The 27,245-nt window shown below is 39.2% G+C and overlaps 1 protein-coding gene across 5 annotated transcripts in view; it reads left to right on the forward strand.

Annotated features, from left to right (window-relative positions):
- LOC148741073 (angiopoietin-related protein 7-like) overlaps window positions 1-11,651 on the forward strand; it is a 24,518-nt gene extending 12,867 nt beyond the window's left edge. For 4 of the 5 annotated variants that reach the window (XM_088733492.1, XM_088733510.1, XM_088733494.1 and 1 more), the window contains 3 exons: window positions 9,773-9,979; window positions 10,160-10,543; window positions 11,288-11,651. In XM_088733492.1, coding sequence (XP_088589618.1) covers window positions 9,883-9,979; window positions 10,160-10,543; window positions 11,288-11,535 — 729 coding nt within the window. In that variant the 5' untranslated portion in view covers window positions 9,773-9,882 and the 3' untranslated portion in view covers window positions 11,536-11,651. Of the gene's footprint in view, window positions 1-2,226; window positions 2,305-9,772; window positions 9,980-10,159; window positions 10,544-11,287 lie in introns of those variants that run through there. The other variant, XM_088733512.1, reaches the window with a different exon arrangement.
- The last annotated feature ends 15,594 nt before the right edge of the window (window positions 11,652-27,245 follow it).

Here is a 27,245-nt window from a genome sequence, read left to right on the forward strand (position 1 = left end):
TATTGCTTAATAAGTCTTTCTTGTTCCGAAAAGAAAAGAAGAATTAAGGGCTACAAAAACATCAAGAGAAAAACAAACAAATAAGCGACCACCTAAAACAGCTTCGCGCCTGAGGGAACAATTAGATAATTATTCACATTTGGATCCGTTTTGATATATCAAAACATATGAAAAGGACCGTCGATAATTGATTCCTTCGAATTAACATGTTGAAGCGTACGAGACATCAGCCAGGCTTTTACAAAACGTTGCTGAATAATATTTGCGATCGCGCCTGTAATTCAAAATACCGTCCGGAGGTAAAGCCAACTGCAATGGGCGTTTACGAAGTACAGCGAATTGTTGCAAAATGAGTTAAAGGAAGAAAAACAGAATACTTCATCTACTGGCAGAATTACCCCCCTTGTGAAAATACGTGGGAACCAGCGGAACACTTGCCGGAAGATCTGTCATCACCACCCTAGTGAACAGCCCTGTCGATGAATGTAGAGAGAGAGAGATTGTCTCTACTATTCAAGAAGGGTTTAAAACTGTCCCCGGTTTCCAATGAAACTGTCACCGTGCGGCACGATGTATATACTGCGAGCGATCTTTCCTGAGTTTCCGTCAGATCTCCGGGGGAGTCTATACCTCGCTAGTGGAGACGAGCTGATAGCAGGAGGCCTTGGTTCTTCTTTGAAAAAAAAAGGTCTGACTATAACAGGGGGTGTCTGTCAGGTCGACGCTCCTGTCCACCTGAAGCTGTTTCTTCGAAAGTCGCTTGCCTTCCTTGACGAGCACAGCCACAAAACGGCTTCCCGTCAAGTGGAAAGAGTTCAAGTAAAGTTCGCGAAGAGTTAGTTCGCCGGAAATTTGCAGTGAGCAGAAAGCTGTGTTATACAACGGCTTTTTTATAAGCCATCAATCATGATAAAAGCTCGTGGCCAACTTCACTCTTGTTAAGTAAAGTTAACCGTCTTTATGATTTTATTTCGAAAACCAAAACAAAACAAATGAGGACCATAAAAGAACAACTAGGATAATTTTATTGGGAAAAAAATTAACAACTTATGTTTGTAACACAATATTTAGGGACGGATTTCTTCCCTGTCTCTGCGGCCCTACAAAAAAAAAAAAAAACAAACAAAACAAACAAAACAAACAAAAACGAACAATTTAAGGTTTTGGAGTGCTACAAGTTAAAGGCAAATTTGGCTGCTTTGCGCTTTCCTAGCAGATTATAACACAAGACCGCTCCAATTACTATTATTACTCTAGAGTGTCATGTGACACAAATATTGTGAGACAAATCTTCTCCAAAACTAACTCTAGCTCCTTTCAATGCTTTAAAAATTTTGCGATACCAGGAACCATGTGAAATATTATAATAGGCTAAAAAACCAGATTGACTTACTCGAAATGTTTCTGAGGCTCAGTTGGTACGTGATATTCTTGTCCCCCGTGCATACTTAGCGTAGATAAGCTCGAGAGGGGAGCTTATTTTTACTTTCAATTGCAAAAAAAATGTGCAAGAGAAAAAATAACTTACTTTTAAACTTACTCTGTGTGCCTGTTCCAAAAAATAGTTTTCAAAGTGGTAGGGATACTGTTTTTATTGATTTTTTAATATTTTTCTTTAGTAATTCCTGACAGTCACGAATAAAACCGTGGGATAAAAACAATAAAATTACAAGAATAAGAAAGATGGTAGATTTTGAGTTCCCTAAATCAAAGAAATAGAGGAAGATGTCTTTCGTCTTGTCACGAGCCTGGGACAAAGTCCCAATTGTTCTTAAACAAATTAGAGCTAGGAACAAGCGTAATATATTCCAGATCAGGCAGCTGTTGAGTTGATAAAGAGGAATTTCTTTCTTTTTCTTTTTTACGCATTGGCCACGACACAAGACACGAAACATTCTAAGATTTTGACGCTTTCAAAATGAAGGCTAACTATTCTAAGACCAATGCAAAGGTTAAATTTATGAGTTTTTATGCTTAACAATTAAATCTTTTTGCCGTTTTACGGCTAACAGTTTAACCCCATGTAAAAGTAAGTGCGAAAGTGTGAAATAAGACTGTAACCGTGAACATGGCTATATAAAAGCCAGGAGGTCTAGACTGCTAAATGTTACAACTTCCGAAAGTAGCTGCGAAATATTTTAGGGTTTGATTAACGTCTCAGTGATTAGTTCCTTTAAATTAAAAAAAAAAAATTAGTCAGCGTTTCAGTTCAGGATAAGACCCCATGTAATCAAGATCGTTTCTAAGCTAGAAGACAAGTTAGACCGTAATCCTCGATAAAGTAGTCAAGACCCGCGAGCGTTGGTAAGCAAGAATTTAATTTGTGATTATTTTAACTCGTAGTTGTGATTCAAAGCAAAACCTATCGCTGGTTTTTTACTATTCTTGGTTCTTTTAACTGCCACTTGCTCGTTGCCCAAATCGATATTAATCTTGAAGAGGTAATTTTTTCACGTAGCGATTTCAGTTAACCGCTTCGATATAAGAACAAAGGCTGATAATTTCGAAAGAAACTGTTTGGGGCTGCGTCGGTGGGAGTAACGAAATAATTTGGATATATCAACAAAGTTCAAATGATAAATTGGCCAACGTAATGATTACAAAAGCTGACGTTTCGAGCGTTAGCCCTTCGTCGGAGCGAAATATTTACATAAGAATCGATATAAGAACGCCTCAAAGAATAGGAAAGGAATAAAGAAAGAAAAGATCCTATATTAGTTTGGTGTTTATCGCATGCGTGTGTATCAACCCGAGAATCGAGTGCAAATTCTAACTTGAAAGGGAACATTTACACTCGTTCCGTCCAGTTGTATGAGTAACGTAAATTACGAAACTTAGCGAGCAAACATTTCCTAGAATTAACTTACTTCAGCAAAATTTAAAAGATGTTGGAGTTAGGCTTAGAAACCAATGATTGACTTATCTTAGTTAGTTGACTTCAGTAGTGAATGGCTGTCCATTGCCACCAGAAATAACTACTTTGCCATTGTTCTTAATCTTCAAAGAGGCTGCTGGTGAGCTTGGGCTTTAGCTCTTTTAAGAAGGAGAAATGTCGTCCCTGTTTATGTAGTTTACTTATGTTCGTCTGCGTTCGTTCCTGCAACTCAGCCGCCTTTAACAGCTCACTGTCGTGGCCTGTAGCGAAGTAACATGAGGAAATTTAAAAAGAATAAAGCGAAGCAAAATTCAAGGTTAAAACAGATAACTTACTAGCAAAAAGGAATAAGAAACTTCAAATTACCTTTCACCGGAAAGCAAGCCGAAGAAGATTTTGGTATTCTTCGACAGACCAACAAGCCACATGTACCAGACACCGCGGAAATACGTTTTCGTGACGTCACAGTAACTGGTCAGTGGTCATCAACTTTAGGCTGCCAAGCGGTTCAATATGTTCCATATGAAGACATCGGCTTTTTGCGTGGTTTTAAGTTGGAAAATATGCATGATACTTCTCCTTGTTTGTTATATTTGATCCTTTGAATTAGTTTTTAATACTAAAACCACGTCTTAACAACTAGCGGTATAGGGGAGTAATTTTGTGTGCTATTTGCTGACTTAGGCTGGCCGTCCAGTTACGAAGCGCGATCTTGGTTCTTCAGTCGCCCTCGCCTTCACAAATGCCAATAACAGCGATAGTTATCCAGACAAAGCAAGAGATTAGTTCTGTAAGATACTTTACCAGCGAGTCTGAAGACTGGTTGGATTTTTAAGTGTTGTTAGCATGAAGCGATACAGATAATTATTGTGTTTTGAAAATATTCATACACTCACCGCCGACGTGCGGTGCCTTCTCATTTTGGTAATTATTCACTCTGATGAGAATTTTACCTTTATAGACTGATTTTTTCGCCATTCCACCCTTCTGATTTTCTGTGCCTTTAAGAACGGGTGTCCGTAATCAAAATATGAAAACATTTGTTCATTTCATATACTTGCAGTTTTATCATCAAGTTATCTCGTGAACAGGCACAACCAAACGTACTAAAGACGTGTAATAGAGATCTACTATCAACTGCTGTCAATAAAGGCTTAATTCAAGATAAATTATAAATGAACCGATCATGTTGGACGGTCTCAAATATTGCATATTCTCCGCGCCCTCAATGAATCGCTTATATAATAATCTTTGTCGAGCCTTTGCGCAGCAAACAATTCACAATTTCTTCGATTTCCACTTCCTTTGTAAACATCACTAAACAAGCGTTATTCTGTTGCAACAAAAGCTACTTCAATTTCCCAAACAGCTCTAATTGTTTACACGAAAGCATTTTCAATGAAACTCACTTTATTATTATTATTGTTATATTTTTATAACTCAGTCATTTGAAACTTTTACAGGCACATGTATGTTTACCTGAAGTATATTCCACTATCTTGCATGTGCATTGCATTAATTTATGCAAACAATCAACCACTCTTCTTCCATTCATTTTTTTAAGACTAGCTTAGCTTTGCTTTACATACACATCACATGCGCTGCCGCTGTAAGGATAATTATGATCCCCATCAGTAATATTACATCATATCCCTACAGAACATTGTTATGAAACATTCCCATTTGACTTGTAGCCATTTTCTTTCAAGGTGGCAAAATATATGTATATTGCTGAAATTAGTAAGAATTTCTTATTGACTAAAACTAGTGTAGTCATACCAGTGCTCCCCTCCCCAGTAATAAGTTGGGAAAAGGACATTTGTATGGTGCTTGTTTACGTTTGGGAATATCCCATCCCTGATGTTTATTTGACTGGATGGGCACAGCAGTACACAGGCTAATTACAAGCTTTTGGTTACTCCTCATGACTTAGTGTTAACTGGGAATTGACAGCTGGCTTAATCTAATCAATTTTCTCCTGAACATTTTTAATAAACAACTTTGACTTCAGGAATACTTCTGATAATTTCCCTCTGACATTTCTAATTTGGAAGATTAATCATCATAATCTTTATGTTCTTTCCACCTCCATAAACACCCAACATAAGTTCTTTGTTTATAATTCAGGCAGCTTCTGAATATAAGAAATCAAGTTTAGAAGGTAGTTGATTCATTCAAGGCTGTTGCAATAAGAGAAAAGACAATACAGTGCTTTATTCACATAAATTGATTAAATTATATTATTATAATTATTTTACCTTACAGTACTTTTGTTTTTTAAACATTTTTTTTTAAATTTGTTTTCTAGTAGTACCAAGATGGTGATGTTACTTTGTGAATCAGGGAGCTATATAAACCAGAAGTATTCTATTAGCTTACTACATTTTATGTTGCAGATGGCAGTAAGTTAGTAAAGAAAGAATAGAAAAAGCAAAAATAAATAAAATAAAATGATTAGTGAGGGAAGAGCAGCATAAAAAAAGACATACTACAAATTGTTCATAATTGTGATGGGGAAAAAATACTTGTTGGGAAAGTAAAATTATTGCTCAGAAAAAAAATTACAGCTTAGAAAAAAAAATTACAAACTAAGGTGGAAAGTGAAAACTTAATTTACTACCATTACAATGGACATTTTGTACTCAAACATACCTCGGTTTATTTTTCCTCTGGTTGAGCCAATTTTTGTATTTTGGGGGGCTTCAGTCCTAAACATGTTACAGTCATAGGTTTTTGGCTTAGTATGATACGTACAATAACGAGTGGGGATAGGGTGTCCATGCAACACGGGCATGTTTTGTCTTCTCGGCGAATCTGACCGGAATGCCGTTGACTTACCGATTTATACGGTTCAAGCCACTGCTTTATAAACCTGATGGTGCAGCGTCCTCGGATCACCGCTTCAGTCATTCAAAAACCGTCTCCTTTTTAGCCTTAGTGCTTACGCTCTTCTATAAACAAAACTTACGTGCCACGGAGCCGCCAGCGAAAAACAACAATTTCATATCGTGTGCAACTTCAGTTCGGCTATGGCAAATTATATAATTGAACTTGAGAACTATCCAAAAGGTGAACGGAGATTCAAAGCTAAGTTTACAGTATTCTTTCTAAGTTTTGCCTTTTTACGCTGTCGATTTGACTCACGGCGAAAACATTGTAAAAGTTAACGGCATTTTATGGTTTCGTCGAGGTGTCCGCTGACCAATAAAATACTGTATCGTGCCTTAAAAAACGTATTTCCGCGGTGTCCATGTACCATGAACATTAACAACCATTGCTTGTTTCTCCTGGAAGACCTTTTTACATTATGATCGGAATTCCTTCACTAGCACGAGAAATGAAACGCTGAACCAGAAAACGTTTTCAAAGACTAACGTGTCAAGTCTCGGAGAAAAAAAAAAACAAAAAAACAAAAAAAAAAAAAAAACAGAACAAACAAACAAAGAAAAAAACAAAAAGCATACGAACTTTCTTCTGATGTCAGATTTATCGTACTTCGACTTTGCTATGGGGACTATAGGAAACAATGAGATTGAAACACTTGGTAAAGTAAAGCTTACAAACAAATAAAAAAATTCCCCCTTGGTCTCTGCGTTTTATAAATATTAATTTTTGCCTGGTTAAAATATGTTTTTTTACTCTTTTCTTCTGCTGGAATGAAAATATTTTAATGAGATATTTGTTTGCTGACATCTAGAACAGTTGGAATACTTCTTAACAAAAGTAAAGAATGGGTGAAATTGACCCAAGGTATTAAATTCCCACGCACTTTTTCCATTCTTCCTGTTTTCTCATGGCGTCATCTAATAGGATTCGGTTAGATTAGATGACATAAAAAAACTTTTAACCCCTCCAATTCTCTAATGAATACACCGAATGCAAATATGGCGTCCAATTTGAGTTGCCATTGTTCTGGACTGACTGGCCTCTCACACATGTAATAATCCTTTTGTATTTTCACGTGAAGACGAGGCTAGTCAGTCCAGGACAATGGCAATTCAAATTGGACGCCATATTTGCATTCGTTGTATTACCTGCAATTGCAAAGTGCTACAGAATAAGGTCGTACGCAGCTATTCCCAGAAACATTCCCGGCCATTGTAAAAACGTAATGAGCTAGATCAATCAAATATTTATAATCTCTGAGGTCTACTGATCCTTGAAAGATTTAGTGGAGCATATTTGTCTCCTTCCTGTTGCCCCTTAATGGAATCCACTAGACCAATTGGTTGGAGGTAGAAAAAAAATTCAAAAAGCGAAGAAACTAACTTTTAAAAATATCGGCAGGACAAGTTTCACAAATTGTGAAAACTGTGGAAGATTTCGCTGAAGCAAGTTGGAGAAGATTAAAATTAAAGTCAAATACCCCCTCCTAATTTTCAGCAGTTTCTAGTAATTAACTGTTAATTATTTGATAAATTTTAACCAATGTTCCTGTGCATTGTATCATAAAAGCCGTTGAAAATTATGATTAGCCTACAAATAGCTGAATAACAAAGCATACTCTTTTCTCGGACGGGAATGCCAAAATGAATAATTCTCTTCATCAATATAAAGGCTCAAAAGTCGGCATGATAGTAAATAAGACCTTCTTCTTATTATTATTATTATTTTTATTTTACTTCAATGTAGACGGAGATCCAAATAAATTGAGAAGTTACCTTTAATTTTCGCTTCTTCAAATATTAGTCCAGAAAGGAATAGATATTCATTTATCACTTATTGTGTAATAATATATTTTGTGTCAAAGAATAAAACATTCTGAATGTCATGTTAACGGAGGAAATCCTCGACTCCCACCTTTTGCACCTGTTTTCCTTTCGTTTCCAAAGTGAGGGGCGTCAGTAATGTAGTGTGTAGTGTATAACCGCTAAAAAAAACCCGCTCGTCCTGTTTCATGCGACATCCGCGAAGTTAAGCTCACTTCACACGTTAACAACGCCCATGCGTTTTATCGTTATATATTAAAAGTTTCCTCTCTACGTTTTATTTCGGAACTATCTTCCTTTTTCCGATTGACATTGTTTATCGACCATTTTGCTGTCATAATATGCAAGATATGTCATTTCGTTGGGAATAAAATTTTAGTCCACTCGTCATCCATCTCACCCATTTTTCTTTTGAGGGAAAATAATTCGAGAGTCGGTCTCTGTGACTCTTTTCCAGGGTCCGCCTATACTGGCAGCAACTTAGAGAACGTATGGCTTCTACGAGAAATTCCCCTTCCGTTGCAAGTATTGTAGCCAGGACAAGCAGCGCAAACGTCAACTAAAGCGCGAAAGATCAGCTGGAAAACAAGGATCCGTTTCTCCGTAGCAACTTGCGCAATAGTTATTTTATTACTTTTTAGAGTGAGAATGGTTTGTGATTGACATACTAATCAATCAGTGAAGTTTTGGACTAAGGATTTTAGTTTAATGCGACCGCTGTCAAAGTTTAGAAAGTGAGAAATTTTTTTACAAATTTTTGGATTGCCAAAAGTTGGAAAATATTTGAATTCGCTTCGAAACAGAAGATTTAGCCCTTCTTTGAATGAAACCTTAGTATCGAATTATCCTTTCGTTATTTTTTCCTCGCTTTTTCACCGATAGTTTGGAGCAGCTGGCAAACTTTGGGTTACCCAGAAAAAAATTTACATATTAACTTCGGATTTCGATCGACAACCGTGTTAGAGTTGAGCCACAAAAGAAATTCGACAATTTTTCTTGTGACTTCTAAATTTGATTCGCGTCTTTCCTTTCCTTCTTTGTGGAAATGATCTTTAGCTTTCTTTAATTTTTTTTTCCGAAAACACAGCATTAATAAATAGTTATTAAGCATTACGTTTGTTTTTCTCCTTTCCAAAAAACTCAGATGTATTTAAAGGTTCGTCAACGAATACTAAATATGTCATTCGAATTCGGGCCCCGCACATTAAGGTAAATGAGGAAAACATCACGATCCTCCCTTTTGAAGTCTGGCTAATCCTGCTCATTATCATAAACGAAAATATCGATTCTCCGGCAGGATCTCAGTGATTACGACAAATTAAATACGTGGACCAACATCCTCATCTATTTCACATCCACGGACATTTTGCTTGCCTCCGTCAACTTTGAAATTGTCGGCTTCCGACTCAGGTTCAGGCTCGGAAACAGCTGGTGTTCTTGACTCATCCTCAATTCGGGCCCTGACGTGTTTTCCTTTCTTGAATCGCATGTTGATTTTTTCTGAGTTGGAAGTTCACACCTCCCTATTTTGAAAACAGCTTGCATTTTTTAATTGAACTTCACTAAGGGTACACTGTGGAAGTTATGTGGGAAACCGCCATAAGTCGTCCGCTGACTAACACAAGATAATTTCATGTAAGATTCCGGTAGCCTTACACTGAGAACTTCTCATATCATCATGCGTTCACGCCAAAACTTTACAGAACTTTTTTTTTTTTTCTTTTTTTTTTGCCTTGGTCCAGGGAAATTTTTTTAATAAAATAAAAAGGAAAAATAGAGTTGGTCGCATTTTCCATGCGGTGCCTCTAAAGATTATATGAAATTAAACAATTGTTAAAAAGTAATGAAGCATCACATTTTTGTGTTCATAAAATTTGTTCAGTAACAAGAAACATCAAATTTTTGTGTTCATAAAATTTGTTCAGTAACAAGAAGCATAAAAAATTCGTGTTCATATTTTCTTAAAGTTGAAAATAACCAACCGTAACGAACGCTGGAAGTCTTCCTTTTTTCTCTGTGAAAAAGGAAATTTAAGGCGTGGGATGTTTTTCTTCCCTTCCACGTGCACTAACCTTCCGCATGGCAATAGAAAGAGATACTTGAAGTTCTGATTATTTGAATAAAATTGTCCAGGACGTAATACGAAAATAGCTGCTTAGCACTGACAGATAAATATTCTCTTCCTCAGAAATGGTTAACATCGGGGAGTATAAATTCAGTTGGCTGCAGCAGTTCTTCCATCATAACTTTCTCACTACTTTCAGAAGTTCAATTTAAGGTAGTTTCAACACTCGAACAATGCCCAGTGTAATACCGAGCTCTCTCAGGATTTTTCTGCTGGTGGTGTTGGTTACTAGGAGTCAAACCTTGGGCGGCCCAATCAGATCGTTTGCAGGTAAATACGTTGCTATTTCTTTTTCCTTGTATAAAAGTTATATTTCTCTTTTGCCAGTACGAACGTGAAATGTACTTTGTTTGTAAAAATTTAGATCTGGTCTTCGTTCTACTGATACTTGCCTTTGACTAAGTCGATTTCTTTTTTTTTTTAACCAATCACATCTTTTTCTTTCAACAGCTAATTGTGCTGAGCTGTACAAGGCTGGCAAAACCTCCAGCGGTGTCTATACGATTGATCCTGATGGTTTAGGTGACTTTGATGTGTACTGTAATCAGAGCACTACTGGAGGAGGATGGACGGTGATCCAGAGGAGACTGGACGGCTCTGTTGATTTTAATCGTAGCTGGTGCGACTACAAGCATGGCTTCGGCAACGTGAGTGGTGAATATTGGTTGGGACTGGACAAGATAAATCGCCTCACTTGGCGAACAAAGAACAAGCTCCGAGTAGATCTGGAATTTAGAGTCAAGCAGGAAGTTCATCATCCCTACGCTGAGTACGACTTGTTCGTAGTTGAATCGGAATTGAAAAATTATTCCTTGACTATTGGAGAAATGTCAGGTTAGTTATATGTTACGTCATAATTATTATGATTAACATAAATTGAAATGACAAATCGATTCATCGGCTAGATGTTTTACATCGAAAGTTACCCTTACCGAATTTTTATCCGTTGTGCAAACGCCGTAAAAGTAAGGCAATATTTTCAGTTAATTTGGTAAGACATGATTATTACGATTTATGGATTAATGTCTAAAGCATCAAATCGACGATTCAGATAAACTTTTAGGCGGGGAAAGATCAATTGGTTGTAAGCGATGTGACAGTCAAATTGATGATTTAGGTGAAGTCGATAAGGTGTTGGTAAGTTCTATTCAACAGAAGCAGGCACTAGAATAAGGCAGTTTTGTGATCCAAAGCTTTAATTGCTCATACGTAGTATATTGGAAAGTAAAGCCCTTAATCGATGCGCAATTCGCAACTTGCCTCTAGATGATTTGGTTATATCAACTAAGTTGAATTGTAAATTGGCACCGTAACGAGTTAAAAAGCTGACATTTCGAGCGTCAGCCCTTCGTTCTGAAATTACCTTGTTATCCCCGCCGACGCAGCACCACAGTTGTCTTTAAATGGACAACCAATACATTGATTGGATGTCCCTTGATCAGAGGTCTTCCTGAAGCGCTGGTGTGCCGTGTTAAGAATTTTTTTTTTCCTATAGGAAAAGCGCTATATGAATTACCATTATCATATTATCATAAAAAATTACCTTAATCATATATTTTTCTTTCCTTTTCTCAAAAGGAGATGCCAAAAATTCTTTAGATACCAATCGCCACGCTGAATTTTCAACCATAGATAAAGGCGACACAAAATGCACTAATAGATTTGGTGCTTGGTGGTATCCTAAAAATTCAACTCTCTGTGGTAACTCAAACCTCAACGGTAATTATCACCAAGAGAATGGTATAAGATGGGATCTATGGGCTAACGAACCTAATATACTCACCACCAAAGCTGAAATGAAGATCAAGCCGGAATGTCCCGGATAATGATTGATGTAAAATGTATGGGATCGTGTTGAAAAGTCTACAACAAAATAAATTTGCAGTGTACTTGTTGATTCTTGTGTAACTAGTTGAGTGTGGGAAGGTTGTCGAATAAAAGTGGCAATGTATAAAAGTTTTGAAGAAGAAATTTTCCTTCAATAGAAACTAGTAGTTCGTGCCATTGACGGGGTTTACAAAGCAATAGCAATAAAGCTCATGAAATAAATACAAAGTTGAAGAAAATAAACATTTATGCAGGGACATGCGGTAGATAGTGGAGCTGTTACTCGCAAAAACCCGCCAAAAATGTTTTCCTCGCACCAGAGTAACACGATCGGTTAGTCATGAGGGCCGTACATATATCTTATTAACCAAGCGCGAGGAGCGTACTGGGATAATATCGGCCCGAGGTCTTGACAGTACGGACCGAGCGCAACGAGGTCCGTACAAAAAAGACCGAGGGCCGATATTCTTCCAGTACGGTCCCGAGCAAGCTTGGTTAATAAGAGATTTATTATACGACTGAGTTCAAAGAGACACAAGTGCAGTATCATTAGAGACCATTCGGGACAGTGCCCGGTCCAATACTGAGAGAATATTGACCGGCAATAGAGTATTTTGATTTAGTTATTGGCCCTCTGACTGCCTGAGTCGTGTAATAATGGGGATTATTGGCTTGAGGTCGAAGCAGTACTGACTGACCAAGCGCAGCGAGTTCCGGACAAAAACGACAACCGAAATCGTATGGCAGTTAAAACTTTCATCAGTTAAGTTGAATTGAAAATTTTATTAACTTAAAAGGATTTACAAATCATAAAAAAAGGAAAACTTGACCGAGTTTCTTTAGCTAACAAGCATAGCAACACCCATCAGAGCAAATTTTACAGGCATTGAGGAATATATTTAGATTTTAAGGAAAGCGACAAAACTTTTGAGTCTGTAAAACAGCTAAGGGTTTTTTGTCTAGATTGAACTGTCATAAGTTTCCTTATATGCAGAATCAGAAGGTTTGGGAAATCAGTATTCTATATGCACCTTTGAATCACATAACAAAACGAAGAACTCTCCTTGATAATATGGCTCGTACATTCCACAAAACGAAATATTATATCATTGTACGACTGTGTGTAAGATTCTACTGACCCTAAGTGCTGTCGCTTGATAATTTTAAGAACTATTATAGTGTAGCAAGCTGAACGCAACACATTGAAGTTAGTTTCAGATACTAGAACGAATTTTGCTATGTTGTGAACTAAATGATTACCTGAGCTCTGAACACATTCTCAAGTACTCTTTGGCTCTACCCGCTCACTTCAAATCTGCCACTGATTTCATCGTCTGTGATGTTGATAAATGTCCTCTGAAATTGATGAATCAAAGAGAAGAAGAAATGTCAGGTTAGATGTACACAATATACGATAATCGTAATGACAGCAGATATTAAAGGTCTAAGTATCAAGGCGACAGAAGGTAAGAAGGTGTCAAAAAATGAGGGACAGCTAACCAAGCAAGAAGTGAACACCGTTTGAACCAAAATAATCTCATCAATATTTTATTTCAGTACTACTTATATTTTGTTTCATCTTCCTTTCGAAAGCAATTTTGATATAAATGTAATTTGCTTCGTCATTCGAACAATGAGAGTGTTTCAATTTTTGTCGCCGCAAGGTTAACCTCACATGACTCTTCTCAACTCATTGAAAGTCACTTTTCTCAATACTCAGAGATATAATTTTATAACCTTTTCGAGTCTGATTATTTTACTGTTTAACAGATAAAACCTGGAAAGAATGGAAGAAAGAGCTAAGGAATTGCCTAAATTCAATTGCACTCGCCTTATTTCTTGTAAACAGGATCTCATCAGTGTATACCTGCAAATACATTCCGGTATTCTTTATTTCTTGGACCTACTTATTCATTTAACTTATTCAATCTTAACACAGCGAAATTGCAGAGCTTCGAACAGTGACATGTCAACTAGGTAGAGTTTCAAATCTGAAGGGGGGAAAACCCTTCTGTTATTCCACTCCCGGGACGAATGCTTCAAATTACTGATTTAAATGATTTGGAAATTGTTCTCTGATAGAACAAAACAAAAAACAAAAAAAAAACTGATTGAATGAATAAATGTAAACATATCAACAAACACTCCTAATCGAGATGCTTAAATGTAAATTTCTTCCGAGCATTATTAGACGACATTCAAAGCTTCTAAGAGAGTAATATTTATGTGATATCTACGGTGGCCCATAGGGGACATGACACATTTTTTTTATCGCGCGATAAATGATACATTATCGCGCGATAAATGATAGATTATCGCGCGATAAATGATAGATTATCGCGCGATAAATGGAAATTATCGCGCGATAAATGAAAAATTATCGCGCGATAATTTTTATTATTATCGCGCGATAATTTTTATTATTATCGCGCGATAAATGAAAAATTATCGCGCGATAATTTTTATTATTATCGCGCGATAATTTTTATTATTATCGCGCGATAATTTTCATTATCGCACGATAATATTTATTACTATCGCGCGATAATATTTATTATTATCGCGCGATAATTTATCATTTATAAACTTGTCAGGTCACGTAATCGGCTGTCATGCATGTTGTTTCCGTGGACGACAATGACTGCCACAGTTGAGGAGCTATGTTTTGAGGTCGATAGTTCGTTTTATTCATGTAAAAAGATCATTTAGCAGTACGTTGCAATACTACGACACACAGCTCTTTGAATCAGTATAGTAAACCTTGATTTTGCGAAGTCCGAGCGCGTGGAAATTTTTTATTATTTATTTATATTTTGTGATGACTTTTTGATAATTGCATGACTTACACAGTCACGGTTGTTACACTAAAACCTTGAAATAAACTTTCATCAGTTTGCTCATCTTCCAGTCTATACTATATGCCCTCTAAATTTCATTGTTACTGCTCAAATATTCTGGAAGTTACGGAGGTGAAAGGGGCGGAATTCGCTTTACTCCGCGGTCTGAAAAGATTAAAAAAAAGCTCGGGCCGAATAAGGTCAAATTACTTCGTGCACACGAGTAGTTACACAATGCTCATAGGCTTTTAAAGTATCCTCTATTTCGCACAGAAATGTAAACACAGTAACTTTGACACATATGTCACCAGAACTGTCGGTCCTCTTTTGCCAGAAAGGCCTCGCACACAAAGAAAGGGTGGTATTAGGGACACATGAGCCTAGCTTTTCGGGTGTAATTAATTCCCCTTCAAAAAAACATCATACAAGAACTGAACCAACTGTTGTCGATGAGATAAACGAGATCCACGAAAAGGTTACGGGCTTCTAGAGCAGTTGAAGGCACTTGCAACTGTTGCTCTTACATAATTATATCAATCAGTTCTCTGCATTCCTCCAAACAATTTGTGGGGCTTGTTCAGTCGCAGCATTCACCATCAATCACATCAGTGTCATCTAGGTCAACTTCTTTCCGGTAATCCGTTGCATTTGTCCATGCAGGAACAGTATTGGTTATCGCCAAATGTACCAGCGATTAAGAATTGACTACAGTCTTGTTGTCCAGAAGGAGACGGTACGAGTCATAATTAAAGAATTGGATCCTGCTGGCGTACAGTCACGATCATAATGTGTTTTTTTGTTTGGAGGAATAGAGAGAATTGATTGATTTAATATTTGATAGGATATTTGAGCAATGGCAATGAAATTTAGAGGGCATATATTAGAAATTTAGAAATTTAGAGGGCATATATTAGAAATTTAGAGGCATAACCGCCTCCCGGTTAGCTCAATGGATAGAGCGCTGGACTGTTGTGCGGGAGGTCGAGGGTTCGAGCCCCGGCCGGACCAACACTCAGGGTCTTAAAATAATTGAGAAGAATTTGCTGCCTTTCTATAATATCAAGAAATGGTTAGATATTCTAGTCTTCTCGGATAGGGACGAATAAATGGAGGTCCCGTCTCCTGCAGGGTTGGGGTAGGAGACGTTAATTTCCCACACACGAGATTACTGTGTGATGGATGTCCTCCCCTGGGGTGGGATGGGTGGGAGGGTGGACTAGCACGAATGGTTCCTATGTTCCTTTCTAGTCCTTCCCCACTGCAAAACTTAATGCAGTGAAAATGGACTAAATTAAATTAAATTATGCATATAGTATAGACTGAAAGATGAGAAAACTGGTGAAAGTTTATTTCAAGGTTTTAGTGTAACACAACCGTGGCAGTGTAAGTCATGCAATCATCAAAAAGTTATCACAAAATATAAATAAATAATACAAAATTTCCACGGGCTCGGATTTTGCAAAATCAAGGTTTGCTATACTGATTCAAAGAGCTATGTGTCGTAGTATTGCCACGTACTGCTAAATGATCTTTTTACATGAATAAAACGAACTATTGACCTCAAAACATAGCTCCTCAACTGTGGCAGTCATTGTCGTCCACGGAAACAACATGCATGAAAGCCGATTACGTGACCTGACAAGTTTCCATTTATCACGTGATAAATGATAAATTATCGCGCGATAATAAATATTATCGCGCGATAATAATAAATATTATCGCGCGATACTAATAAAAATTATCGCGCGATAATTTCCATTTATCGCGCGATAATTTCCATTTATAGCGCGATAATTTCCATTTATCGCGCGATAATCTATCATTTATCGTGCGATAAAAAAAAAATGTGTCATGTCCCCTATGGGCCACCGTAGATATCCACGCGGCTGCGTACATGCGTGACCATTTTAAATTTCGCGAACAATTTTTGTCATAAAATCCATCGTCTACCGCGTAACGTCTACCGTCTACCGTTTATCGTTTATCGTCTATCGTCTGCTATCTGCCGTCTGCCGTCTATCGTCTCGGTTTTTGTATTTCATGTCCTGAAAGTATTACCTCTTCATTTCTTCTTCCACGTCGATAAAAAATGCCATAGTGCATCCGCACATGAATTCAATACTATTTATTGGCTTAGCCATTATGGTATATGAGCCAATATACCATAATCTAATATCTGTACATTGTAAAATGCGGTTTCTTCTTACAAAATAAAGTCGAGAAGATTTGTCCAATATCTAGGGAGCGTTCTTTTCTTTTTTTTTTAATAAAACAGTTACTCCACTCGCGCTTGTTGGATATGAGATGATTATAGCCAACCCGACGCTACGTTCCTCGTTGGCTATCTATCATCTCATATCCAACGCACGCTCGTGGAATAATTGTTAAATACTCAGTTCTGCTACATAACTTCCCCTCCAGGAAAATGAATGCCAAGTTACAACATAGTATCACTATGCAGCCTCACCTAGATGTTTAATGAACAGGAAAGCAGATTTTGAAGCTATTTACCCAGCGCTGCTCTTTGTAACACAATAATATTTGCCTCTGCTCCCTCTACTAACTATGGTATTCCGCAGAATCAAAGAGGCTATTCACATAAGACTTAATCCTAACGACATCAACGGGGACAGAGCAATAGGGGTGGCAAATGGTAAATGCGAGACTTTGCGAGATGGCAAGACTAGCGTTTTTCGTTCGAGCCCGAGACATTTTTACTTTTTAGAATGCGAGACCGAGACTTCAAAGTGTTTTGAGTGCGAGCGCGAGACGTTCAGACTCTTAAATTTCGAGCCCCAGATTTGGTTGAGAGCTATGAGAGTGAGCTAACATGAGCTTGTACAAAAGTCTCACAATGGATCATTTTGTTGTAAACCCTTGTACGAAACATCAGATCTGAAAATCTGTCAACAGTCAATAAATTCTATTTTTTTTCCTGGCTATGACCTAATTTCCGGTCAAGAGGTTGCGCCTGGTGGTTTCCCTTTGAGTTGTTTTGACTGACGCGCTGTCACTTACAATTCCAGCTGTCAGGAAGTCGTTAAAAAAGAACGCGCGCCCATGTTTGAACTCAGTTGAGGTGGAAGCGTTCAACAATGGAGGAAACCGAAATGGGAATAAGGTCTTCTTCTTCTTATCCGAAGCGAAAGCACGAATCACGTAAGTACTCTATAAATGTTGGTATTTATGAATGTGCCGACAATTCGCTGTTTGTCTACCAGTAAAACTTCAATCCCGGCCTCGCGAAAACAACGACGCCACACTTGGCCAGTCAAGTCCCGCGATCCTATTACTGTAAGCTACTATGGCTAGCTATGAAAGATCTAGGCCGCAAGTCGCACTGATGGTGGTTTTATATGGGATTGTTTGGATTGGCTTTATAGAGAAATATAATTGGTTTGGTTCTTGAGACGACGATTTTCACGCTGCATGGAAGAAAAAGGGGGTCGAGGTCAGAAGCAGATACAAATCAATCTCTATTATTATTCTATGATGAACTCTTCTATTATTCTACGATTAATTCTTCACCGAAATCGATCCTGAAGAGAAATTACCTCATATAATTTTGAGTGCTACTCTCTGAGTGCGATAAATTGCATTTGGAATTTGGAAATTATGTCAAAATCTAGCTACTGGTTTCCTGTCCTGATCTAATCTTCTCGGTGCCTGTTGCCTTCCTTGGGTATTGATTGGTCAAGGTTGGCCATAATGATTTAATTTTTTTTTTTTTCAGTAGTTTAGTGTGATTAAATGGCGAATAGACGGCAAAAACTTAAATTTGGCAAATTTCAACTTCTTCTTGTTTACGTTTAGCCACTTGGATGAAGTGAAATCATTTACATTTTATGGAAACAAGGTCTTTGAGTGTTATTGATCAATGTCTAATGAGTTGATGATGTAACTTGGCACCCATAAAAGATATCTAGACTGAGATCTTGCTTTCCTACAGAGGGGAGATCCACTCCACCAATGAAAAACAAATTATAACCCTTGAAAGGTCACCTTTAGAATCTCTTCAGAATGGCAAATTTACACTCTGAACTCCATTAACATAAACCATCCAGAACAAAATTCACAACACAGCTCCTTTATAAAACTATATTTGATTTTAAGAATCTGACAGCTAGACAAGAGAGTCGAAATCAGAAAGAGGCTAGATGATTTTGGCTTGAACTAAATTAACCTGAACACATTTCAAAATTGCTATTTACTTAAAATTAAAACAAACAAACAAACAAATTAAGACTACTGGTGTTCGTAATGCTGCTTTCTTTATCAGGAATATGATGATACTAATAACAACTTATGAAGGTGTAGTCTGATCGTCCGGGTGAGTGTAGTCCTGAGAAGGACTGTTGTCGGTGGCAGTGACTGACGTTTCAACAACCTGTTCGGGAGTCATCAAGAAGTTCTACTGACAACAATCATTCACTTGACTCTGATGATGACTTCCGCACAGGTTGTCGAAACGTCAGTCACTGCCACCGACAACAGTCCTTCTCAGGACTACACTCACCCGGACGATCAGACTACACCTTCACATGTTACCTCCGGGTTCAAACCATTTACTGCAATAACAACTTACATAAAACTTTACGTCGCGTCATTAGCTTACACAAGGCAACATGGGGTGCACACCGAAATCGAACCTCATAAACCCTAAAATAGCCGCAGGAAGTTTCTATGCAGAGGACGGTCAAAGCATTTCTCAAGACCAAATGACCGTCTCGCAAACTGGTACTCTATTGTGAACATGGGAGAGTGACCTCGCCTTGACTCTAACGCTTTTCTGACTTAAGCTCCTAACCATTAATAATCATTTGTGCGCTCGTCCAGGTTCCTCAGAATAAACTAATCGTTCTTAATATCACTATGGAAAACCAACCAGGTTGTTCAAAAGCGAAACGGAACTAAAACAAACCTGTTTAATCCAGCACGCTAAACAGTGAACTCACGGCAAACAACAACGACCACCAAACTGATTTCCACTCGATAAACTCAAAAAATGTTCAACTCCTCTCCATGAAACATGCACGCCCAAAAAAAAAAAAAAAGGTCCGCGTTATTTGCTTACGATATTTCAACCTACGTAATCCTATAACACGCACACGCGAGTCTTCTTAACACAGGTAATACGAGATAATGTAATTTCAACTAAATTGGATAATTTCCCATGGGCTTTTGGCACCAATAACTTTTACAGTTAGGTAGGGAGGATGGTTGTTACTAAACCTTACCCACACCCACTTTAACACTTTAGTAAAAGTTTAAAGAAAGGCCATAGTAGAAGCCATATCAAAGTCGGTGTTGACCGACAGAAGCTATTTTTGGGGAATCAAGCTCTGATGTTGTTTAAAGACAGAAATTTCGAGGTAAAACCTTGTCATGCAGCTCAGAGGGTTCTTCAATCTTATCACTCGCGTGAGGATTAAAAGAGACAATCGGATATAGATACATATCTAAAGAGTTCGAAAACCTCATCTTAAAATTTTTCAACGAGATTTATTTAAGGAAAACAGTTTAAGGAATGGACATCACGATGTGACGATCAAACTCAGCAAATTTATTTTGAGAGAGAAACACTGAGAAAGCCTCAACTATAATTAACAACTGGTTCATGCTTTAGCGTGCACTATCGAGTTATGGAGCACGCGGGAAGTTTGGAGAGCACGAAAGAAGCGTAACAGTTGCCCGAGGCAATAGCCGAGGGCAACTTTAGCTTCTTGAGTGCTCTCCAAACTTCCCACGCGCTCCATAACTCGATAGTGCACAGCTAAAGCATGAACCAATTGTTTTAGAACATAGCTGGACAACAATATCAGTTGAAGCGAATCATGACGGCGCTGATGCCGAGTCTCCTTTTCCTTTGTTTTTTCTCTTTGTTTGCCTTATTTAAGAACTCTAGCCCAAGGGAAAGGGTCGAAACATTGTTTTCGTTTTCGGTCTAGTAGGCCGAGTTTCTGTTTGTATCCATTATTATCGCGAACTGTATTATTTTTCCCCGCGCTAACAATGGCCGCTCGCGCAAAAAAAAAAAATTCTGGCGAAGTTGGATTTGCTGACGCTATCAGCGTGCACTATCGTGATTTTGAGCACGCTTCGTATAATGAATTTGATTGCGCGACTCTGCTAGCTATGTTCTAATAAGCCATAAAATTCCATTACATTATATGTCGGTTCGACATTGCCATTTGTTTTTAAGCCTCCCACTCATAAACTTTAGACCCGGATAAATCATATGTTTGTTAGCGTCGACAACAAGGAATAAATTACGGAGTTCGTCTGTTTTTTTTTTTCTTTTTTTCAACTTGTGTTCGTCATTAGAATGGAATATGGTTTTTCCCTGAAACACTATCTTTAAACTATTACAAATCTATCTCTTTTAATGCTCTACATTTAACTGCAGCATATTGCAATATCTCATGCCTAACAGAGTTAATGTTAACAAAGCGAACGATACTTCAATCTTAATACTTTAAGAACATTTAAACCAATTTTGTAGCAAATATTTAGAAAACATGGCCAACATGTGAGAATACTATGCATTTCCGCTATTAAATCAGAAAAGTTCCTTGGCGCAAAAACAAGATAAAAAAAAGGGAAAATATGGAAATACTACTTTACGTCATTTTTTTTTTTTTACAATACTGCCTTACATTGTCAATAATACAATACTCTGCATTCGCGAAGAAAACACAGTGCATCCGCTACAACCGCAGACAATAGACCCTATCATGATCACACGTCAATGCCTCTGGTGCGCCAGCACATAATTTGGGACGTACACTGCTTGTAAACTGGTTCACCAGCTCACTTGATGTTTCATTACTGCTTGTACCAGTGTAATAAAAGTTTCTTCTGTGTATCTGAGATAATGCTCCATCGTCTGTAAGAATTATTTCCCTTGCTAGATTAAATCATTTGATGACTACCTGATATCCATGTTGTGTTCTATTTTTTATATTTTTCAAACAACTACAAACATAGAACTTAAAGCATTATTGAATTTTTTCTAATTTCCAAAGTTGATTTTTTTCTTTTTTTACTATTGTTTATTTTTTAACAGATGGCATTGTCAGGTCTGCTTTCATTGGTTTGCATAAGAACTTCCCTTTCGGCACTTGGCAAGTGCAACGAGAAATGTGAATGAGGGTGGTGATACAAAGAAAATATTCCCGTACTGTCAAAGGTCGTTATCCAAGCCCTCTCTCTAATCTGTGTTTTCGCCAATCCTGCGCTACTTTCCTGCTCTTAACCCCGATTCTCAAAGTCAGGCAATGATGATAATTGTGATGTCTTGGAAATAGGTTGTTAAATTCTTGCGCTAGTTTTGGCGATGATCATCATCGTTGACATCTCTGTCATCGAATTGGACACCAACGTCCGAATACACCGAAGGTTAAAAGATATTTCATTAATTTCAGCTCTCTCGGTAGCTGGCGGTTCTGTGTGATCTTTGAAGGGTTGAGGCAAAGCCTTGGAGCACAGGCGTCCCAAGCTCACATCTCGAGGAAAAGCGAAGGATTATTTCATGAAAGCGTCACGCGTTGTGTTACGCGGTGTTAAGTTATGCGAGCAACAGTTGCGAGTATAATGCATTTTAAGGAATAGTATGGGGAACGAAATGTGGTCCATTTAAAACACTAAATATTACGAAATATGAACATTCGACCTAAGTTTATTGCATCTTGGAGAGTGTCTCAATTCCAAAATTCTCCGCGAAGTACGCGCAACGGTTGGTCGCGTAACTTAACACCGCGTCACAAAACGCGTGACGCTTTCATGAAATAATCCTTCGCTTTTCGAGACGTGAGCTTGGGACGCCTGTGGGGTATCTTTGACTCACAGACTGGACACGGCCGCGCAAGAGGCTTGGGTATAAGGTTAATTTTATTTCTACCGAGAGTGGTACGGTCAATTTATGTACAATACTTACCCCATCCCCGCAGTGACACCTCGTTTTAATCCATTGTCCTGATCCTGATCTAACAATCAGACAGCGAGGTGACACTGACACAGTTAAACAACGGACTACATTTGAATATTCCACGAGGTTTGCCGTGAGCACTTGAGCCAACGGTTGCTCGCGTCACTTAACACCACGTCACACAAGGCTTGACGCTTTCATGAAATAATCCTTTCCCTTTCCTCGAGACGTGAGCTTGGGACGCTTGTGCTTAGAGGCAAGAACAGACAAATTGAAGAAATATCTTATCTCTTTGCAAAACTTACTTCATTTGATGAAGTTTTGGCAATTACAATTTTCTCCCATCTCCGCTGACGTAAGTAAACTTAGTGTCCGAGTTATAATCGCGTCTCTTTATTCTCTAGGTGAATAATTATTTTGTTTGTTTGTTTCATGTACTCTTTTATTAAAATGAAGACGTTAAAGTTCTTAAGGAAATATTTGCACGATTTAACCCTTTGCACCATAACATGTTTATCAGTATACTCTTCTCTATCGATTTTCTATAATGTTGGCTTTGAGAATTGTTGTTCACTCATCGAGAGTTTTTCAAGAGAGCGATCGTTTACTTCATTCTCATGAACTCGAAGTTTTATTTATTTTTTTTTTTAACAATAACTGTAGAAATTCTCGTGCTCTCGTTAGTCGAGAATTAAGGTCGATACGGCGATAAAAGTTAATGACTTAACATATAACGCAACCTTTTGCAATACTAGCCATGTTGCAGAAAAAACAATTCATTTCTAATGACAGTTGAAAACTTCTGAAATAGGGACAGTGACGAATATCCTAGTTTTCGATCGGCATACTTAGAGAAGCTTTTGAAGAGCTTGTCGGGGTGGAATAAAAAGCGGAGCTCGAGGAAAATCTTCATCAATAGAAAGCCGGTTCTCGAGTTGCATCGCTGAAAAAAAGATGTCCCGTAGAAATATTTACAGAAGCAGAGGGCATAAAAATTAAAACTCAGCTGGTGACAAAATTTCAGGATAACAAAGTCTATTTTCGTCCATTATTTCGTGGCATTTCATTGAAGAAGTCAGCACATGACACAATTAAAGCAACAAGAATAGCCCAAACAACAACTCAGCGAATAAAGCAAAACATGACACCGGCGCGGGATTTTCCGAGAACTTTAGCGCACAAAAGCTTGCATTGAAGACTTAATCATATTGCAAACAACAAATCGACCACAATTTTCTGTTGCCTATAAATTCATTGATCAAAGAAATGACGTCAAAGAGGTTTAAAACTTTGCACTGCAACCACAAGGCTCTCCCTAGCTAGCGTCATTGGGTATTGTTGACGTCATTTCTATTATCAATAAGGTTACAAACAACGGAAAATTGTGATCGATTTGTTAATGTCGTAAATCCCTTTACTGTGCTTTTAACGCATTAACCATTTACTTAAGTAAAAAATAATAATAATAATAATAAATACACTGCAAATAAACTTAATTGGAAACTTTTCAAAACAGTTTCATACCTTTCAAATAGATTATTTTATGGACAATCCGGCTCGATCTTCATTTCAGCTTTGGTGGTGCGTGCGTCAGGGGTTTTACTCCAGCTATCCCATCTCATACCATTATTTTGCTGGTAATTAACGTTGGGATTCGAGTGACCACAGTCATCTGAATCTTTAGGAAACTACCAGGCTCCAAATGTTTTAGAACAGTTTGTGTTCCCTCTATCTATGGTTGAAAACTGGGCCTCGTTATTACCATCAAAAGAATCTTTGGCATCTCCTTCAGGGGTAACCATATCGGTTCTCCCCCACCCTAGCATCAGCACTGCACTGATGAGGTCCGGAAGGCCGAAACGGTACGGCACTGCACTGACTCGACTTTTGCTTGTTGGTAAGTATTCGCTCCTTTCCCTAGTGGTTGGGAGTTTGTTTTGGTTTGTTTTTGAGGTTTCTGAGGATTTTTGTTGGATAAGTGAGTACCTGCCGGGAGGGAAAACTTGCAACTTTCTTCCTCCTTGGCAGTGTTTTTTCTTTGGTTCTGTTTGGTCGCCCATCCCTTTTTTGGGATTTCTCGGTCGATCCGAACTTGCTTTTCTTTTTGCTTTTTCTCTGTTTCGGTCACCCATCCCTTTGGGTTGGGTCCGAACTTCAGCATGGTCGTGTCCTTTAATAGGACTATCGACGTCGATTGTCAGGGGCTCCCTGAGGAGGTACTTTTTTCGCAAGCGGTTGGTCTGTTGCTGGGTTTTTTCGACCGAGAGTCTGATCATCGGGTGGCTGCGGTGCAGGCATGCCCTGGCCGTGTTGCCAGAGTCACTTTTGCAGAGAACGGGGATGTTGCTAAGTTATTTTTTGAGGAGTTAGGTGTCATCAAGTTGGGTGATGTAGAGTGTAGGGTGGTCAAGCCCCCTCCTCCTCCACCCCAGCTTACTACTGTTGTAGTTTCTTGGTTCCCCTTTGAGGGATCAAACGACGCCATCAGCACAGCTTTGTCTGCATATGGTACGGTCAAATCTGTTCGCAATCAGGTTTGGCCCGGAAGGCCTTCAGTGTCCACCGGGTCACGCATCGTCCAAATGGTCATTAGGAATGTCATTCCACCGTTTATCCCTATCCGCGGTGTTCGTTGTAAAACTTGGTATAGGGGGCAACCCCTCCAGTGTGGGACTTGCCGGAAAGTTGGCCACAAGTCAGCTGATTGTCCTCTCAAAGGAAAATGCTTCCGGTGTCATCAAGATGGGCACTTGGCTCGGAATTGTAAGGTGACCGTGGCTGCTCCAGCTGAGGCTGACGCCCCGGTTACAGAGAACGGTGTGGCTGTTCCTCCGGTGAAGAGCACTCCCGCCGAAGAAGAGACCCCCGACACTGCTATTGAAGACTCTGAAGATGAAGTTGGTTCACCTCCAGACTCTGATGCAAGCGAAGACCGGTTCGCCTCTTGTGAAACGACTGGAAATGAGAATATTATATCAGCAACCGAGGGTTTTGCTAACCCTGCTGACTCTGACATGGCTGGTGAAAGTGGTCCCTGGACCACTGTTTCCCGGAAACGCCCCGCTTCCTCTGTTCCCGTTTCAGTTAAGAGGACTCAACAGGCCCCATCTAAAAGTCCTGTGGTTTCACCCATGAGTGATATCCGCAATGGCCCTGATGTTTTCCTTGAAGTTCCGGAATTGGCAGCCTGTTCTGCAGACCACCGTGCAATCCTGTGGGAGATTGCGGTTGATTATCGTAAACCGCCTGATCAGCGAAAACGTTTTTGCCGTTGGACTTCAGATCCCCGCTTTATTGGTTTGAAAGATGAGGACTTTAAGACTGCTATAAAATTTTTCAACAAAAAGTTCCCAAAGTAATTAATTAGGGTCATAAAAAGAAAAACAAAAGAAAATAATTAGTTAAGTAATGAGCGGGTGTGTTTAATTTTTGGGTGTGAGTGTGTTAATTTTTAAGTGAGGTGGGGTTCGATTCCCCAGCGAGTTTGGCGTCTGGTGGCCCTCGTTTCTGGTGGTCCCCTTCCCTAAGGCATTGCACGTAAGCCAATGGGTTGGGATTAGACATGTAGGTCGGCGGGATTGCACCTCCCTTCATCGGGGCCCGGCCGTCCACCTTAAACATAAAAAAAACTGCACTGATGAGGCCCAGAAGGCCGAAACGGTACTGTCTGCAGTTAGATATAGCTCTTTGGCATACAAAGCTCTGCTTCCATGTCCAAATTGAGCACTGTGGGTGAGTCATTGCCGCTAGCATTGCGCATAGCTCACTAGGCTTTCCTAGTTTGAGCACTCTGGCATGGCTTAGACGATACCACAAGTGTGGGATCGTTCGGGGTAACCATATCGGTTCTCCCCCTCCTTAGCATCAGCACTGCACTGACTCGACTTTTGCTTGTTGGTAAGTGTTCGCTCCTTTCCCTAGTGGTTGGGAGTTTGGTTTGTGGTGTGCTTGGTTTTGGTGAGGTCTAGTATCAGTTAAGTGAGTACCTGCCGGGAGGGAAAACTTGTGATCTTTTCCTCTCGGTCAGGTTTTTTCCTTTTTCGCTTTTGGTTTGGTCACCCATCCCTTTGCTTGTTCATTGGGTTGGGGCCGAACTTCGGGATGATTGTTTCCTTTAGTAGGACAATCGATGTGGACTGCAAGGGGCTCCCCGAGGGGATGCTTTTTCCTGAGGCAGTAAAGTTACTCCTCGAGTATTTTGATCGTGAGTCTGATCATGTTGTGGAGGCAGTGCAGGCGTGCCCTGGTCGCGTTGCCAGGGTTACTTTTGCAGCTGATGTGGCCAAGCTTTTTTTTGAAGAATTGGGCGTGGTTAAGTTAGGCGAGGTGGAGTGTAGGGTGGTTACACCTCCTCCTCCCCCACCTCAACTTACCACTGTGGTTTTGTCTTGGTTCCCTTTTGAGGGCTCCAATGAAGCGATACGTACTGCGTTGTCTGCTTTTGGCATCGTCAAGTCTGTCCGTCATCAGTCTTGGTCGGGTAGACCCTCGGTCTTTACTGGGTCTAGAATTATTCAGATGGTGGTTCAGAAAGTTATTCCACCCTTCATTGGTATTAGAGGTATACGTTGTAGGGTTTGGTACAGGGGGCAACCCCTGCAGTGCACTGTGTGCCGTAAAATAGGCCATAAGGCTGCGAGTTGCCCTTCCAAGGGCAAGTGTTTTAGGTGTTCACAGCAAGGTCATTTTGCTAGAGATTGTAAGGCCACCGTCACAGACGATGTCGAGCCATCCTCTATGCCTGAAGAGCCGCCCGCTGACAGTGCTGATGAAGCCTGCTCGCTCTCAACTGAGGCGAGTGAAGATCGCTTCACCTCTTTAAACGAGGGTGAAGAACCACTAAATGATTGTGTACCGGCAACACAGGGTTTTGCTAACCCTGTTTCCGATATGGATGTCGGAGAGACGAGCTCTGCTTCTCGGAAGCGTTCAGCCTCCCCAGCTC

Source organism: Stylophora pistillata, chromosome 1 (genome assembly GCF_964205215.1).
Source record: "Stylophora pistillata chromosome 1, jaStyPist1.2, whole genome shotgun sequence".
In the NCBI taxonomy this organism is placed as follows: domain Eukaryota; kingdom Metazoa; phylum Cnidaria; class Anthozoa; order Scleractinia; family Pocilloporidae; genus Stylophora; species Stylophora pistillata.